At 35.3% G+C, this 19,734-nt stretch overlaps 1 protein-coding gene across 1 annotated transcript in view; it reads right to left on the bottom strand.

Annotated features, from left to right (window-relative positions):
• Window positions 1–10,447: 10,447 nt before the first annotated feature.
• LOC124104974 (rho GTPase-activating protein 29-like) overlaps window positions 10,448–19,734 on the bottom strand; it is a 53,830-nt gene continuing 44,543 nt past the window's right edge. Inside the window, 4 exon segments of the mRNA XM_046462045.2 lie at window positions 10,448–11,590; window positions 14,089–14,197; window positions 14,328–14,655; window positions 16,040–16,272. Of these exon segments, the coding sequence (XP_046318001.1) occupies window positions 10,743–11,590; window positions 14,089–14,197; window positions 14,328–14,655; window positions 16,040–16,272 (1,518 nt within the window). The 3' untranslated portion in view covers window positions 10,448–10,742.

Here is a 19,734-nt window from a genome sequence, read left to right on the forward strand (position 1 = left end):
TATATATATATGACCAGCTATAAAATGGTCATGCAAAGCAATGTTCAGTGCATATACCGATATAGACATTTAGGCTATTTTGATTCATATTATATTCTATTTTAAACACATTAGTCAAAATCCAGAAGAGGGAATTCCTGTACGTAAAACAGATACTTTTTGGAAGAGTCAGTGAAGTATTTAGCTCCCAGTATGACATATTCATTAAGCTTGGGGGTCAGCACACTTTTTTTTTTTTTTTGTTAGCAGAATAGATAGTAAATCCTTTAGGCTTTGCAGACTTGTGGGTCTCTGTCCCAACTACTCAACTCTGGTGTTATAGCAAGAAACCAATTAGACAATTTATAAAATAAATGAGCATGATTGTGTTTTAATAAAATCTTATTTACATTGAACTGGGAGGCTGAGGCAGGAAGATGGTGAATTCAAAGCCAGCTTCAGCAAAAGCGAGGTGCTAAGCAATTCCTTGAGACTATGTCTCTAAATAAATAAAATACAAAATAGGGAGGGTGATGTGGCTCAGTGGTCAAATGCCCTTGAGTTCAATCTCCAGTACCATCCCCAACCCCCAGTGGAAAAAAAAAAAAACAGGTGGCAGGCTGGATTTGGCCTGTACATTTTGTAGTTATTATATTTATTTAAATATATCTATATCTCTCTATCTATATATCTATATCTATCTATATAATATATATTTATATATAGAGAGTCATGCATTGCATTCAGGATGTTTTGGTTAACAATGAAAACCTAACAGGAACCACTGAACTATTCAGAAACAAACTTAAGTCAATATAATCTCTGTACTATGTAACCATTTGTGCACTGCCAACAAATGAAGACAATTGTGTGAATATGAGTGTGTGTATATATATATATATATATATATATATATATATAGCATGTCATTAATATTTACAAGTATTTAATGTTTAAATCTTTTATGTAATTATGAAAATCTTAACACTATATTGGGTTCTTTCCTTTTGCTGCCACAGCCGCAGCCAGGACGCTCAGGCTTCAGAAAAGGCTTGCCCCAGTGTCCTCTGCTGTGGCAAAAGGAAGGTCTGGTTGGACCTCAATGAAACCAATGAAATTGCCCATGCCAACTCTCATCAGCAGATCTGGAAGCTGACCAAAGATGGGCTGATCATCTGCAAACCAGTGACTGTCCGTTCCTGGGCTCCATGCTGGAAAATACCTTGGCTCACCAGAGGTGCAGGCATGTGGGCGTAGGTGAGCGAAAGGGTACAGCTAATGCTCCAATGCCAGAGAAGGGCTCTGTATTTGTGGACAGAATTAATGCCCTTATATAAGAGGCTCCACACATCATTCACACCCCCCTTTGCCCTTTCTGCTCTCTGTCATCTGAAAAGGCAGCAACACGCAACATCTTAGAAACAGAGAGCTAGTATTCACCAGACATGCAATCTTCTGCCTCCTTGATCTAGAATCTCCCAGCTTCCAGAGCTGTGAGAAATTAATTTCTGTTGTTTATAAATGACCCAGTCCGTCTGTAGTATTTTGTTATAGCAGCAGAAATGAAGTAAGACAGTGGTCATCTAGTTTTTGCTTTGAATGTTTCCCTAATAACTGAGAAATCACAAGATCACAGGTTCTGCTTTAGAACTATTTTAATCATAATATGGCTTCTTTGGGGAAAAATATGCCTATAATCCCAGTCTTTGGTCATATTTTCCCCCCAAAGTACAAACAGGTTCTTTAATTCTAATCCCTTTTCACTTCCAATGTTTGAGACTACTGCTATGTCTTCAAGTTTCCTCTTAGGTGAGGCATCTCTGTTTATCCTGTGACCTGGTTTCCAGATTATAGCCCCCCCCCTTTTTTTTTAACTTGTCCAACTCTAGCTTCACTGCCCCCATTACCATATTCACAATAATTCACTAAAGTCCTGTAGTTCTTCAACATTTCTTGAACAAATCCTTAGTGTTCCACCACCACAGCTAATAGGTATATCTACATTCTTCTCAAATTATATGCTCAATTATTATTATATATTATATTTCAAATGTAATCTTGATCTTCAGTGTGAATCCAAGGGATACTGATAAAATTGAGGAAAGTTGCCTAATGCTGAACATTTTATTTTATGAGGAATATTATCAGATAATAGCTTAGCCCAAATAAGATTGAGAATTTTTTTTTTTTTTTAAGAAATCTGCCTTTGGACTGGAGGTATAGCTCAGTGCTTGCCTAGCATGTTGGAGGCCCTGGCTTCAATCCCTAGCACTGTAATAATAATAATAATAATAATAATAATAATAATAATAATATTATTATTAAAATTACAAATCCCCTTTTAACATCAAACTCAGCTTCAAAGAGAGGTGAGAAAGGAAAAGAACTATTCAGTGGATAACCAAAAGATTTGTAGCTAAGACAAACTATCCAGCTCCTTCATGCCAGAAAATGTTTGTCTTTGTCACATGAAATCTCACAGAACCTTGAATAGCACTTGTTAAAAAGAAGACAAGGGACTAAGTGGCCATTGACAATCAGTCTACAAACTTCAGTGTTGTAAGGAAAATTGTTTCTAACTTTAAATTCAAGGGATTTACTTAAATGAATACAGATTTTTTAGTATACAGCAGGTTAAAAATAAAAAAAAAAGGGGACTTGGAATTTGGGTTTCAGGCGAGTTAGATCCTATAGCACATTTCCCAAGTGCAGAGATGCTAGGAGGAAGAAATATACCCAGGAAGAATAGGGCTAGTTTAAGAGGGAAGAATGAATACAGTAAGAAATAATGTATAATATAGAGATGCTTCAGGTGCTATCTTCTCCTACTAGTTGTACAACCTGTGGCAAGTTAACTAAGCTGCTAAGAGTGAGTTCAAAACATCAATCCTCTTGAGGATCCTGAAACAGTCTATATCAAAGCATCTTAGAGCACATCTGTAAAATATTCACAAGAATAAATAGGACTGGGCTGAACGTATACAACAATTTGGAAGAGAAATGATATCTTCATAATATTGAATCTTCTAACCCTCAAAATAGTATATTCTTCAATTTATTTAGTTCTTTAATTTATACCAAGAATATTTTTCATATTTCAGTGTAGAATCTTTTAATCTCTTCCCTACAATCTCTCCTTAGATTTCCTAGTTATTTGATGTTTTGATGTTATTTTAAATATTATCATTTCATAAATTTCATTCAGAAAATTTTCCAGATTATGTCTGTGAGAATCTCTTTAACTGCCTTCTATGTCCCTTTGACATATCTACATTTCTTTGGGGATTTCTTCTTCTTCTTCTTCTTCTTCTTCTTCTTCTTATTATTATTATTATTATTATTATTTTGTACATCAAAGTGTTACAAGGTCATCTTGTACTTTTCCCTTCCCCAGATCTAGATTAGACATTTTCAAAGGAATGCTGTTTCCTTAAAATGGAGAATGGTACATGGAAGCCAAGATAGTACATGGAGAAGGATTCATAGCTAATTGGGAAGTCACTCGTTTTAAGCCCTCTTGGTAGAGAAACTTGTACAGAAGTTTTAAAGCACTTTTAAAGCATTTTAAAATGCTCTTTTGAAAATGAGCATTTATAGAATTTTGAGTTTACTAGGGAAAGTTTAAAAATGAATGGTTACATCAATTTGCAGTCCCACCAGCAATGTATGAGTGTGCCTTTCCCCCACCCCCACATCCTTACCAACCTTATTGTTGTTTGTATGAAAAGACCAAAAAACTGTTCCTGATGGAAAGAGACCAAAGAGATAGACAACTAAATGTGCTATGTGATACTGGATTGAGATGCTTGAAGACAGCAGCATTATTGGGGCAATTAGCAAAATGTGAATTCAATCTGTGGATTAGATGTCATTATCATGTTAATCTCCAGAGTTCCATGGGTACATGATGGTTATAAAGGAGTGTCATTGTTTAAGTACACACTCAAGTGGTTACAGGTAATGGGGCATAAGTCTTTAATTTTCAAATGGTTCAAAAATATTTTGGTTGGGATTACATTGCAATAAAAAATGAAAGGTAAATGACCATCTTTACAATATTGAGGCTTCTAAATCCTGAAGTGCTCTAAAATTTTATCCATGGAGATCTATTATATCTCTTTATTTTTAAGTACTTCAATTTTTCATTTTATCATTAAAGAGATCTTTCTATAGACCTTAATCTCTGTTAGTTGCCTATTTCTTGGAATGCAACAGACTTCTACATACTGATTGTGAATGTAACTTTGCTAAACTACAGATATTAACTGAATTGTCTACATAACATAGTCATACCAACATGGTACATTAAAAGTAGTTTCCAAGTGTATTTTTTGTGCCAATACCATACTGTTTTTGTTAGTATTGTTCTGTGGTATAGTTTAAGGTCTGGTATTGTGATGCCTCCTGCTTCACTTTTCTTGCTAAGGATTTCTTTGGCTATTCTGGCTCTCTAATTTTTCCAAATAAAATTCATGATTGCTTTTTTTGGTATTTCTATGAAGAATGTTCTTGAGATTTTAATAGGAATTGCATTAAATCTGTATAACACTTTTGGTAGTACGGCCATTTTGACAATTCTACCTATCCAGGAGCATGGCCGATCTTTCCATCTTCTGAGGTTTTCTTCAATTTCTTTCTTTAGTGTTTTGTAGTTTCATTGTAGAGGTATTCACCTTTTTTGTTACATTGATTCCCAGTTGTTTTTTTTTTTTTTTTGAGGCTATTGTGAATGGGGTAGTTTCCCTAACTTCTCTTTCAATGGATTCATTGCTGATGTATAGGAACACATTTGATTCGTAAGTGTTGATTTTATATCCTGCTACTTCACTGAATTCATTTATTAGTTCTAGAAGTTGTCTGGTGGAATTTTCTGGATCTTCTAGATATTGAATCATGTCATCAGCAAATAGTGATAGTTTGAATTCTTCTTTACCTATTTGTATCCCTTTAATTTCTTTCTTCTAATTGCTCTGGCTAGAGTTTCAAGGAAGATGTTAAATATAAGTGGTGAAAGAGGACATCCTTGTCTTGTTTCAGCTTTTAGAGGGAATTCTTTCAATTTTTCTCCATTTAGAATGATGCTGGCATTGGGTATAGCTTTTACTATCCCTAGTTTTTCTGGTGTTTTGAACACAAAGTTGTGCTGTATTTTGTCAAATGCTTTTTCTGCGTTCTATTGAGATAATCATATGATTCTTGTTTTTAAGTCTATTAATATGATGGATTACATTTATTGATTTCCTTATATTGAACCAACCCCTGCATCCCTGGGATGAATTCCACTTGATCGTGGTGTACTATCTTTTAAAAATGTTTTTGCATGCAATTTGCCAGAATTTTATTGAGAATTTTTGCATCTATGTTTATCAGAGATATTGGTCTGAAGTTTTCTTTCCTTGATGTGTCTTTGGTTTTGGTATCAGGATGATGATAGACTCATAGAATGAATTTGGAAGTGTTCCCTCTTTTTCTATTTCATGGAATACTTTGGAAGAGTATTATGTTCATTCTTTTTTTTTCTTGTTTCTTGTTGGTAGGCTTTTTAAAAAAATATTTTTAGTTGTAAATAGACCTTTATTTTATTTATTTATATGCGGTGTTGAGAATTGAACCCAGTGTCTCACACATGCTATGCAAGTGCTGTACCACTGAGTCACAACCCCAGCCTTGTTGGCAGCCCTGTTGGTAGGCTTTTGATGGCATTTTCTATTTCATTACTTGAAACTGATCTGTTTAAATTGTGTATGACCTCCTCATTCAGTTTGGGTAGGTCATATGTCTCTAGAAATTTGGTGATGTCTTCAGTATTTTCTATTTTATTGGAGTATAAAGCACCAAAATAGACTTGTAGACCAATGGTACAGAATAGAGGACACAGAGACAAAACCAAATAAGTACGTTGTCTCATACTAGACAAAGGTGCCAAAAACATTCACTGGAGAAAAGATAGCCTATTCAACAAATGGTGCTGGCAAAATTGGAAATCCATATGTAGCAAAATGAAATTAAATCTCTATCTCTCACCCTGCACAAAAATCAACAGAAAGTGGATCAGAGACTTAGGCACTAGAACAGAGACCCTGCACCTAATAGAAGAAAAAGTAGGCCCAAATATTCACCATGTGGGCCTAGGATCTGACTTCCTTAACAAGACCTCTAAAGCACAAGAAGTAAAATCAAGAATCAATAAATGGGATTAATTCAAATTAAAAAGCTCTTCTTAACAAAGAAAACAATAATGTGAAAAGAGAGCCTACAGATTGGGAGAAAATCTTACCACATGCACCTCTGATAAAGCATTAATCTCTAAGATATATAAAGAACTAAAAAAAAAAACACCAAAAAAATAATAACCCAATCAATAAATGAGCTAGTGAATAGAGACTTCACAGAAAAAATACAATCAATCAACAAATACATGAAAAAGTGTTCAACATCTCTAGCAATTAGAGAAAAGCAAATCAAAACTACACTAACATTCCATCTCACTCCAGTCAGAATGGCATTCACTAACCCAGATGCCCTTCAGTAGATGAATGGATAGGGAAACTTTGGTATATATACACAATGGAATATTACTGAGCATTAAAAGAGAATAAAATCATGGTGTTTGCAGGTAAATGAATGGAGTTGGAGAATATAATGGTAAGTGAAGCAAGCCAATTCCCAAAAAGCCAAAGGCCAAATGTTTTCTTTGATATGAGGATGCTGACTCATAATGGCAATAGTGTGGGGAGAGCATGGGAGGAATGGAGGAACTTTAGATAGGGCAAAGGGGAGGGCGGAGAAGGGAGGGAGCATTGGGGTAGGAAAGATGGTGGAATGAATTAGACATCATTACCCTAAGTACATGTATGAAGACACGAATGGTGTGAAAATACTTTGTGTACAACCAGTGACTTGAAAAATTGTGCTCTATATGCGTAATATGAAATGAATTGTATTCTGCCATCATATATAACAAATTAGAATAAATAATTTAATAAAAAAAGAATACAGGCAATAATAAATGTTGGCGAGGATGTGGGGAAAAAGGTACACTCATACATTGCTGGTGGGACTGCAAATTGGTACAACCATTATGGAAAGCAGTATGGAGATTCCTCAGAAAACTTGGAATGGAACCCCCATTTGACCCAGTTATCCCACTCCTCAGTTTATACCCAAATGACTTAAAATCAGCATACTATAGTAACATAGCCACATCAATATTTATAGCAACTCAATTCCTAATAGCTAAACTATGGAACCAACCTAGGTGTCCTTCAATAGATGAATGGATAAAGTAAATGTGCCATATATATGCAATGGAATATTATTCAGTTTTAAAGAAAAATGAAAGTATGGCATTTTCCAGAAAATGGATAAGGTAGAAAATATCATGCAAAGTGAAATAAATCGATCCAAAAAATATCAAAAGCAGAATTTTTTCTCTAATATGTGGATGCTAATTCACAACAAGCAGAGGGCACTAGAGAATAAAGTTACCCTAGATTAGGTGATTAAGTAGAAGGAAATGAAAGGAGGAAAGGGGAGGGCATGTGAGGATAGGAATGATAGACAGACATTATTACTTCATATATATATATGAAGTAATAATGTATATATATACATACACACACATATGACTGCATGACCAATGTGATTCTACAACATATACACTAAAAAAAAAATGAGAAATTGGGGCTGGGGTTGTGGCTCAGTGGTAGAGCGCTCACTTAGCACTTGCAAGGCCCTGGGTTTGATCCTCAGCACCACATAAAAATAAATAAAGATATTGTGTCCATCTAAAAAATAAATATTACAAAAAATGAGAACTTATATCCCATCAAAGTGCATAAATGCATTCTACTGTCATGTATAACTAATTAAAACAAGTAAAAAAATTTTTTAAAAATAGTTTAAAATACTCATAAACTCTAATTCTCAGCATGTAAACAGGCCCATGGAGGGAAAGTATAATCAACCCTCCACAAACAATTCTCATAAACTTGAACAATATACTTTGCACAAAGCTTTCTGGTGGCCTGGCAGCTCTAACAGGAATCTCCATGATGCCCTTTCCCCTTGCTCACATCTGTTTCCAAGTGTCCTAAGACAACTTTCCAATGAACAATTTCTACCACATTATTGGGTAGCAGGGCAATAAGTACTCTGGGTACTCTAGAAACAGCAACCTCTTCTCAGGAGACACTTGCTTCAATGCCTCCAGGAAACTGGAACATTCGGGCTGAAGGCTCCAAGCTGAACAAGATCCCAGGAGGCCCTAAAGGCAGAAAGGACATGACAGTGCCACTCTTACTTATGAGGTCTGTATGCTCTGACTGGGTGGTATCCACTTATTAAAACCGAAGGAGTTTAAAGTCTGTTTTATTACAGGATAATGAAGAGGTTCTAGAAATGGACACTTGAGCAAAGTCACAGAACAATGTGAATATATTAGTGGCACTGAACTGTACACTTAAAAATGGTTCAAACGGCAAATTTAGTGTATTTTACAATAAAATATCTAAAGATGCTTTTTCTATTGTTCAGTGTTTCCTGGCTCTTATTGAGTAATCACATCATTAAGAGTGTTAAACAGCTGGTGCAGTGGCGCATGCTTGTAATCCCATTGGGAGGCTGAGGCAGAAGGATCTCGAGTTCAAAGTCAGCCTCAACAAAAGCAAGGTTCTAAGCAACTCAGTGAGACCCTGTCTCTAAATAAAATACAAATAGTGCTGGGGAACATGGCTCAGCAGCCGAGTGCTTCTGAGTTCAATCCCTGGTACCAAAAACAAAAAAAAAAAACACAAAAAAAACAAAACACACTAGCCATCAAAATTTGACAGCCCTGTATTTGAGATTTGGTTGTGCTTGCTGCATCTGTGGAACCTAAAAGCATGTCACTTAGTTAAGCCTCAGTTTCCTCATCTGTAACATAGGAATAACAATATGCTCACTTACCTATTATAGGTTGCTGTGAAATATCAACTTGGTAGAGTTTTAGTATACCCGAAGGGGCTCAACAAATATTAGCTCATTTTCCTTTTAGGTTTTCATACCAATATGATTCTTGTACTTTGTGTAAGGAAGACTCAGAAAATCGGCTTTAGCATAAAAAGGCTGTTTATTCATTTCTCTTAGACCTTAATGTTACAGAGAACTATAAGACAACATGCCATAAAACACATTTCATATTATAGTCAAGTGATATATGAGCCCAAGTATTGCCCATTGAGTCAATGGTTAATAATCTTAAAGTATCATACTCTAAGAGGCAACAATTTCAGAAAAGTCACAACAACTTCAAATACTTGAAACAACTTAAATATATTTAATGTGTGTGTATAAACCTATAATTTTTTAAAATCAAGTATAACATAGCATACAAAAACACAAGACTAGTAATATAGGTCACACATACAATGAGGCTTACTGTACTCTCAGAATGAACTTAAATAAATTTTTGCTTAATTCTAATGAAATATACATTTTGAATAATTAGTCCAGGCAGAAAAGTACATGAAATGATTTATAAGTCAAAACATTTCATACGATAGAAATGGTTTTAGCAAAATCCACACAATATCAAGAGAAAATGCACTGGATTTAAAAATTTGGAACTGTTATAAAATAAAAATTTATATAGATGAAGCTAAGGGGTAAAAAACTATCTCAAATGTATTTAGATCATCTAAAGCCAAATCAGATATAACTAAACTATATAATTTAAATTATAATTTTTATATATTATATATAACTTTATTATGCAATAGGAATAATATAATTATACTATGTTAAATAATATAAATTAATATAAATAATATTATATAAATATATTTATCTATTATATATTATTATATAATATATAATTATAAACTTTTTGGTATTTAAGTGCATTTTCTTCATACAATTTAACTGAATACCATGTTAAAAACAGACAATTAGAAGGCAATTAGATACAGATTTGCAAGCTTTGGGGCCATTATGTAAATATTAAAAATTTAAGTGAATTGCCAATTGAATAATAAAAGTTTATATACATACAAGAAACATACAATGGTCAAAGATTCACTATAACATTGTATGGGAAAAAACATATTCATATCCAATAAATATTTTTCAGGCACTTGCATTCAGAAACATTTTATAAATAAGCACTTAGTTTTGCTCCAAAATAAAGCCAATTTTCCCCTCTTGCACCTATTTGTTGAGAACTCTATCATACATTAGGGATGCATTTAAATGGATCACTTTATGGGGAAAATTATTTGAAATTTTAAAATTATGACACTTATTTTATGCACAACTTCAAAAACACAGAATTTAAGGACAATTTCAGTGAGGCACTACCATTTTATATGACTAAAACACGACCTATTCTATATGACTAGCAAACACCATACAAGAACAAAAGGCAAAATACACACTTTGGCAAGCCTATAAAAGGCAAGCCTATAAAAGCCTATCATACATTAGGGATGCATTTAAATGGATCACTTTATGGGGAAAATTATTTGAAATTTTAAAATTATGACACTTATTTTATGCACAACTTCAAAAACACAGAATTTAAGGACAATTTCAGTGAGGCACTACCATTTTATATGACTAAAACATGACCTATTCTATATGACTAGCAAACACCATACAAGAACAAAAGGCAAAATACACACTTTGGCAAGCCTATAAAAGGGGTCCTGTCAAAACATTCTTTCATAAAACAAACACAATACCACAAAACAAAAACAACAAAATAACAAAAACTGAATTTTACAGCCCTACACAAATTGTGGGATTTCATCATCAAGGTCTTCAAACTGTTGCATTCGTTTTAGCCTGGGTCTCTGGCATGTTGGATTCACGTCAGGCAGGCCGTGTTCCTCAGAGTTCTCTTTAGGCTTACCACCTGGCTGCGAAGGACAAGCTGATGTGCTGTCTGCATCTGGAACTGGTTTCTCCACTTGACTCAGGGGAGTATGAGCTGTGCTAGGAGGCGTGGATGCTGAGGGCGAAGCTGGTCTCTCCTCAGTCCCTCTGACGTTGCTGGGGGTATGTGGTTTGTAAAATGTTGTCCAGTGTAGGGGCTGTAGTGTTCTGGGTGCTCTGGCAAGAGTGAGAGGACAAGAATCGGAGGACCCTCTCTCTGACACCTCTCTTGCTGATCTGGCTGGCGTGTTGGGCTGTGTGGCACCACTGGAATGGTCACCACTGATCCTGACGCTCACTGTCACTTTTTCCTGGAGTGCACTTGGCACAATCACTGCAGTCTTGGCAGTTAAGTTGTTTTGTTCACGTTGTTGTCCTCGAGTTTTGTGTGGAATCTGCTGATCAAAGACATTAAATTTGGAACATACAGTAGTAAGGGTATCTTTTCTATTAAGTTCTTCAAAGGTAGGATTATTGCAAAACTTGTCTGAATTGACATTTCCCACATTTCTGCTGTTTTTCTCAGTAGGAGGGCTTGAAAGAAGTACTACATCTTCAGGCAAATTTACAGGCCTAATCTCGATCCTTGGTGTGTGCCTCTGCATATTGTTTGTTGCCACATCAGATTTCAGAATAAGTGGCTTAGTGGTTCCACAAATATCATCCATCTTTTGAAATGATGATTCAAGATCTTTGTTATCTGAAAAAAGAAAGATTTTTTTTAACTTGGTTAACTCGGTTAATAAGGGAGTGTGGTTAGTTATAAATGGGTACTCTCTCAAAACAACACAGACTTATATATTTTTTCCAGCATGATATTCTCAGTCATCTATACAGAGGAATTAAAAATTCATAAGCATTAAAGGTAAATTTTGAATTAAAGCATTACTTTTTAAAATTTAAATAAAAAATTTGTAAATTTAGATAAACACAAAATTTACCTAAATCAATACAATAAATAGCCACAAAGCACATCACAGACTGGTTAAATAAAACCAAACAAAAAACACTTTCCTATGTAACTTGTTTTAATATATTATCCATGAATGAAGGTTTTCTGGGTTAAGACTATCCTGATTTCAACAGGCAGACACTGGTAACCTCAGAACACTAAAACTATTTTATATCCAACCAAAGGCATGTCCTGAATCCCAAGAACTTCGCCTGTCACTTCATCTGCTTTCCAGCTACATTCTGTCCATACTGAGGGCACACACCAGAGAGGACGTGGATGCTCGCCCAGCTGATCAACTAATACATGGAAACATTGGTCAAATTAAGGTTGAAGAGTTGTCAAAATTGCCATTCTGCTACTGGTACTGGTGACTCCAGATTTACTTCCTTCTCTTTCTCCTCTAGTCTGGTCCCAAGATCCCTGTTTTCTTGCTTAGAACCCTAGCTCCTCACACTCTGTCTTTGCTGCTTTACCCCAGAAGCTCCTGTTGCTGGAAAGGTGCAGCCCTCCATCCAGGATCCTCCTCTCCCTGCTAAGAAACATAAGACAACTGTGAACCTTGGCTGGTCAAATGGCTTTGCCACTGGCCCTGTTCATAGCCCACTGCCCTTGTCCCTGCCACCTGGTCCTTCTCCCACATCCTTGGGCAATGGTTTGCAGACAGGTGCACACCAGCATCACTTGCAGGTCATCATCTCATCTGATGAGGCTGCTGGCCTCTCTTCCTTGGTTCCCATGCAGTGCTCCTATGATTTGCTGTCCTATGCCCTTCTCCACATTATAGAACACCCTATAAATATGAGCTAGCCATTGTGGTTGGATGGTAAAAACCAGAGCATTTTTATTGTCCTGCAGAACTTCTAGCATGATGAAGACTGCAGGCTCTGCAGCCTGGTGTCTGGATGGTGGCTCAGTTTCTGTTCCAGTTCTGCCCTGGCCAAGTCCATTGCACTAATCCTACCTGCCTTCCTCTGTCAAGAAACATCCCTATATGGAGCTATGCTATCATGTGGTCTTTTTTTAAAAAATATATATTTTTTGGTTGTAGTTGGACACAATACCTTTATTTTGTTTTCATGTGATGCTGAGGATCGAACCCAGGGCCTTGTACATGCTAGGCAAGCACTCTATTGCTGAGCCACCACCCCAACCCATATCATGTGATCTTAAATGATCTAATAAGGAAAAGGCTTAGAATTACCTGGTATGTAATAAAAACTTTAAAATATTTAAAAAATATTTATTGTTATTACTATGCCAAACTGGGAATCCAATTTCATTGGACAGTGAAACAAGTTTAGATTTAGAAATAAGACAGAACTAAGTTCAAATCCTGAATGAACAATAATTTAGGCACATGACCCTTGGCATAATTAACGTTCCTCAGACTGTTAGTTATGGCTTAAATGAGGCTAATGTTCATAGCACAGAACTGCAAATAGGATCACATCAGACAAATGGAATCAGTGAGTCCAGTACTACTTTTAGCAGGTAGGTAATTGACTCCCTTTGTTTTCAGACTTTCTCAGGCTACACTCATTGATATTTAATTTTATACAAATTTAACATATGTGGCTATATTAAAAAAAGTTGGAATTAAGCTCTACTAAAGCAGTAACAAATGGAAGGTTTTCAACTGCCTTAATAGAAACCACTCACTGAAATAAAATTATCAGAGAAAAACAATGAATTAAAAGAACCACAGCCAAGGAAAAAGAAGACATGTATGCTTAATGTATTAGGTAGCCCATGGGTAAAAGTATGTCAAAAAAGTTTAGGAGTCTCTTTTTTTTGAATTTGAGAAGTCCAGTGTATTTCTGCCTTAACTTTTTTTTTAAATATTTATTTAGTTGTAGACGAACACACGGTATCTTTATTTCATTTTATGTGGTGCTGAGGATAGAATCTGGTGCCTTACACATGTAAGGCAAGTGCTTTATTTCTGAACTACAGCCCCAGCCCTCTGCCTTGACTTTAATTGATGAGAAGAAGTAAAAATGAAAACAAATTTCAGAATGAGAACAAAAAAACATTTATGAATTCCAAGATATCTTTTTACAAAAAAGAAACAAAAAATGATATTCATTTATATTACATTCATTAACTTTCTCAATGGCTAGCAAAGTTAACTAATAAAACTTTAAAATTTGAACTTCCCTCAACTTCATTCACCTTGGATTTTAATTGTGGCTTATATGTTTGTATATTTTCAAACTTTACAAATATTTTACATGACCACTCACCAATGAGACATGCATCACATTTTTCCAATGTATTTTGCTTGCATTCTGATTCCTCAAATGATGTAGCTGATTTAAAATTTTCACTTTCACCATTTGCAGTGTGGCTATCCTATTGATGCAAGAGAATATTTAAACTAAAAAAACAAAACACACCTCAAAATAAATAGTTCAAAGAGTGTTGACTTATTAACACAAACATCACAAAGTTCTAATGCAATTCCATAATGGTTGAAACTCACTTCCTTTGAAGAAAAATATAGTGACTTCATGGAACGTTGTATCTCTCTTTCTTTTGGTGATATCACAAGTTTTGAAGGACAGCTTTGATTAAGCTGAGGTGCAACAACATCTGTATTACATGTAACATCTTGTAGCTGAAGGGACCCATTGAAGATCTTCTGTGAGTGAGTTATGAGGAACTCTACTAATCGTGTCTTATTTACATATTCAACAAGGATGGCGTTGGTGATGGGAACACCTGTGGGCCTTTGCTTCATGAGACAGGGTGCAAATATCACCCCCAAGTCTCTGGAGGTCATCTTGTTTTCTTCAGCATGGTCTACTACTCTGAAAAGAAGAACACACAAAGCTGTATGAGATTTGCCTATTAGAAGTCCTTAATGATAGTTTACTATGAATTGAGAAAGGTAGAGGAAGCATGGGCTACAGAAGTCTACAGAAAGTTTGTCAAAGGTCAAGTTTGGTGGGTCTAGGTAAAGAATACATTTGTTTTATTACAATGTTTACCACACACCAAACTGAGTTTCAGAGTAGTACATTAGTATAAAATTCACAGAAGTAGAAGGAATTACTGACGTTTTAGCAGCAGAAGGAAAAAAAATGCCCCTAAAAATTGCTCCTTCTTTGTATATGGTATGTACTTCTAGGTCCTTATATTGGAAACTGAAACATCACTGTCAATTTCTCTCTCACTGCCCACAGTTAGTTTTCTTTTTAAAAAATATCTTTAGTTGTAGAGATACAATATATTTATTTATTTATTTGTTTATTTATTTATTTATTTACTTTGATGCAGTGTTGAATATCAAACCCAGTGTCTCCCACATGCTAGACAAGCATTCTACCACTGAGCCACATTCCCAGCCCCCCACTAGCTAGTTTTCTAGTCTAGATGATTCTCTCTCCTGAACATTTCTTTGTTCTACTGCCACTCTTGATGTTCTGGCTTTACTTCAAGCACTCACAGCTTTTTATTTCTATGACTATTCAAAGAGATCTGAATTGTAGAAGGCATCTCCACCAACCCATTTTTCATATTGCTGTCAGAAAGATCTATCAGGCAAATCTGAGCATGTGAAATTCTGGACTCCAAGTTCTTTAGTGGGTACAGAAACAATATGGTCAACTCATCGACTGTAGGTAGGGTTTTCTTATCAGGCCTGTAGATAGGGTAGCACAGTTCCTGCTTGCTATATTATAGTCTAACAAAATTATATTTTCCAAATGTAAAATGCTTTCTTGTGTCTCCATGTCTGTTACTCTCTGTCCAGTAAGCTCTTCTGCACATTCTCTACCAAATCCCAATCAGTTCTTAAAATCTGACTCAAGGGCTTGCCTCCTCTGCTTTACCCCAACCCCAAACTTCCTCTGCATGGCTGCATGCTGTGCACAGCTACTAGAAAAAGGATGATGCTGTTTTGTGGTTATGTAAAGGTCTGTCCCCCATGATGATAATAAGCCCAGAAACAGCAGAAACCCTGTGTTTCCATCCTGGTTTGCCCAGCTAGAGCCTGACAGACACATAGGAGGCATCTGAGGGAACAGTGTTGGCTGCATGAACATATATTCAATGTCTCCCTTTTCCAACACAGAATAAAAACATCATAAAATTGAAACAATCATGTAAAAACAATACCACAACAATACAAATATACTTAATACTACTGCACTGTACAATTAAAAATGGTTAAGATGGTATAAAAATTCTTACTGCTTAAGATGTATGATAAGGTAATGAAGACTGTTAAAATTTGCTGTTGGCAATTGTCCTAGAAGGTCCTTGCTTTTTAGAAGAATTCGGCTTATTTCTAAACACATATTTGGGTATTTTTTGTCATTGGGATTATCCTTGTTGGTTTCTTGTTCTTCATTAGCATGTTGGATCTCTTTTGCAAGGTTCATAAATTCCTTGTACAATTGGAATAAAATCAATGGTTCTGGGAGCTAAAGAAATAAAATTACATTAGAATATCTTCTACTTTTTTGTTGAAGTCAACTATTAGTGAGAGTTACTCAAATGATTAAGCACGTTCCTTTAGATTAACAAAATTTAAAGTCAAAATATATTTATTTATTTTGCAGTACTGGGGATCGAACCTAGGACCTCAAGCATGCTAGGCAAGCACTTTACTATTGAGCTTCATCTCTGCCCATAAAACTATGTTTGCTAGAGATACGACTTATACAGCAAATCAAAATCTTCATCATAAATTGTATTTATGTTAAAACAAGTTAACAGATAATCAGTTAAACTCTAAACTTTAAATGAAGTTTAAACTTTAAGCTTCATGATGAGCTTTTAAAATTCTTGTCTATATCTTCAATATATTATATTCACATCTGTCCCCCAAATGGCATGATCTCCAGTTGTTTTATTGAAACAAACCTAGGATAATGCACAAAACAAATAAAATGAATTAGAAAAGGCACAGATTTTATTAGTAAAAAATATCAAAATGCTACAGGGCTCATGTTTTCATTGGGTCAGAATGAAGATCAGCACTAGATGATATGACCTATAAAAACATGCTTTCAACATCTTACTAATCAAATTTTAAAACAGCCTGATTTTCCATGAGTAGATTAAAAGAAAAAGTTCCTCTAACAAATGTCCACTGCCATAATGAATTTCAATGTCTCTACTGATCTGTGATAGAAAATTCAGTGTACCTTTGGCTACCTGCTGGTCCTATATTATCTGTGGAAAGTTAGGATGTTGCCCTGTGATCAGTTTCTATCTTCACCACTTTGGGATCTGAAGCAAGTCACTTAATCTCTTGGAGCTTTAGGTCAATGAGTCAAATAAAGGTTACTTTCTAACACTACTGCAAGAATTGAGCACAGTATCCCACATGATAGTCTTGGACATACAAAATTCCTAAAGCAGAATGCAAGTTTATAGTACCGGACCCCACTAATCTCCTCTCCTTGAATATCTAAAAGAGATGAAGAATGACACATTATAAGACTTATAGTTATTCAAAGGTATAAACTTCTATTTCTCATTTGAAGGGTCTGTAAAATGTGATTACAGAGTTATCAATAGTTTTCTGGGCTAACATTATAGATACAGCAATTCATACTTAATTTCTTTTCCTCCTGTAACCCCACTAATATACAGTAAGCCCATAAGGACTAGGAAAATAGAGAAAACAAAAAGCAAAATTCACAAGTAGAAGAGCAGATGAACAAATCCTAACTCAGCAGTTCCAAGAAAGCTGAACCCTTGTCACTCAACATAATTTTCAGAATCCTAAAGGGACTTGGACAATCAGTACCAGGTCCTATGATCTTGGGGTAGGGTGCAGGTGGGCCATTGGAGACAGGTGGGCCTGTCTTCACTCCATGTTCTTGAGCAACTTCTTCCCTAAAAATCTGGAAATGTTTTCTCTGGGCAATGTGATACAGAGGCTCTCTGAATGGGGGCAATGCCAAACATAAGAAACAGAGAGGTGACTGTCTGAAAATGGGGATTTGTTGGCTGTATGCACACTGAATGCACAGATCCTGCAGTCATTGTTCCCATGCTAGCTCCTATAGTATTGGTACCATATCTCTAGGCAGGAAAACCCCTTTCCAGAGGGGATCAAATAAACCAGTCCAAGAGCAGGGAACTAGAAACATGTAAAAAGGCATATCCTAAATGGTCCACCTAGAAAATTTTATAGGAAAGTTCAAAGTTTTTAAAAAGTCTTAATGTGTTCAAGAGCTTCCAAAGAAATTTCACTCAAATCAAGAGTGAGTCAGATTCCACACATTCTAGACACCATGAAAGACAAAAATCAAAATGAGTAGAGAAAGAACTAACTGAAGGTCTAAAATTATGCTATCAATATGCTGGCCACTAGTTATATTTGGTGAAAGAGTACTGGAGATGCAACTGATCTAAATTGAGATGTATTCTAAAGGAAAAATAGATACCAGATTTCAAGGACTAAGAGCTCAAATATAAATAAATAAGGAAATAAATAAACTATCTCATAATTAAAAAATACTAATTAGATATTCAAAATGTTAAATAAAATATTAAAATTAACTTCACCTATTTTTTAAAAAAATTTATGTGGCTATAGTAAATCTAATATATGAGGGTCAATCGTATTTCTACAGAGGGTTAGAAGCTAAGAAAAGAAAAGAACCCTTACAAGGAAAATCTGTGAATATCCACTGGAAAATAGCATGATATAATCATTTTAAAAAATGTTATCAAAAGAATAGAAAATCAGAATTCTTGAAAATTAAAACAAGATCTCTGGAATGAAGTAATGTACATTAGTCAAAAAGATAAAGTTGAGGAAATGTCTTAGAAAGTTATTGAAGAAAAAAAGAATAATAATAGAGGAAAGGTAAGGTAAGGGAACTAGCTTCAACCAAAAAGTACAAAAGACAGAGGAGGGGGGAAATGGGCAATAAAAATCAAGAAAAGTTCTAAGAACTAAAGTACTGACTACTGACAGAGCTCATGGAGTGGCCATAATAGTGGATGAAAATATGTCCACATCAATATACAATATTGTAAAATCTTAGGATGATGGAGGTCAGGGGAAGATTCTATTTGCTTTTAGAGACAAAACAATAGGCACATAAAGAGTTAGGAATGAAATAAGGAGGATTCACATTTTAAGAGAACAAAAACACCCGTACCTTCATAATTCAGAGGAAAAAGAATTTCCAGACTATAATACTAAAACTTCCATACTATTACACTACTCCATATCTATTAAGAGAGTAGAAAAGACATTTATGGATGAACAAGTTTTCAAATATTCAATCCTACACTTCACTTTGCTTAAGGACAGACATAACCAAAACAGAATAACCCCAAAACAAGGAAAACAGGAGAGGTGTTCCATCACAAAAGAGAGGAGAGGAGAGTAATCTCAGGATGACAGTTAATAACCAAATTAAAAGGGATCTGTAAGAGAGCAAAATAACTCCAGAGAAGGACAGATTAAGGATTATCAGCACTATTCTCTCTGTCATTATCTCTTCATTTTCACCCAAGGATAGAAGGCCAACTGGGTCTGACCCAAATCTCTTTGTACTTGGCTCACAACAATGTGCTGATTAAGTTCCTGTAACTCCTCTGAAAGCGGCTGCCTAAAGCCAGCAAGGTCATTTAATTCATTCCACAGATGTGTGTGTGTGTGTGTGTGTGTGTGTGTGTTTGACTTACTCCTGCAAACTGCAGGTATAATAGTGAGCACAGAAAATGACAATATAGGACAGCCCACTCCCTGACCATATTCCTGCTGGATTTCTAGTACCCACTTTATGGGAAGAGTTATTCTTGATGCCCCAAACATGATGAACTTCATGGCCTTGCCTACTGACCTCCCCAAATAGCCATTTTGAAACATCACTGAAGGCAAAGCTAGACTATGATCTAGATACTGTTCTACTTAC

This window comes from Marmota monax, unplaced genomic scaffold (genome assembly GCF_021218885.2).
Source record: "Marmota monax isolate L192 unplaced genomic scaffold, Marmota_monax_Labrador192_F-V1.1 WCK01_AAM20220418_F8-fsc00070, whole genome shotgun sequence".
Lineage (NCBI taxonomy): Eukaryota > Metazoa > Chordata > Mammalia > Rodentia > Sciuridae > Marmota > Marmota monax.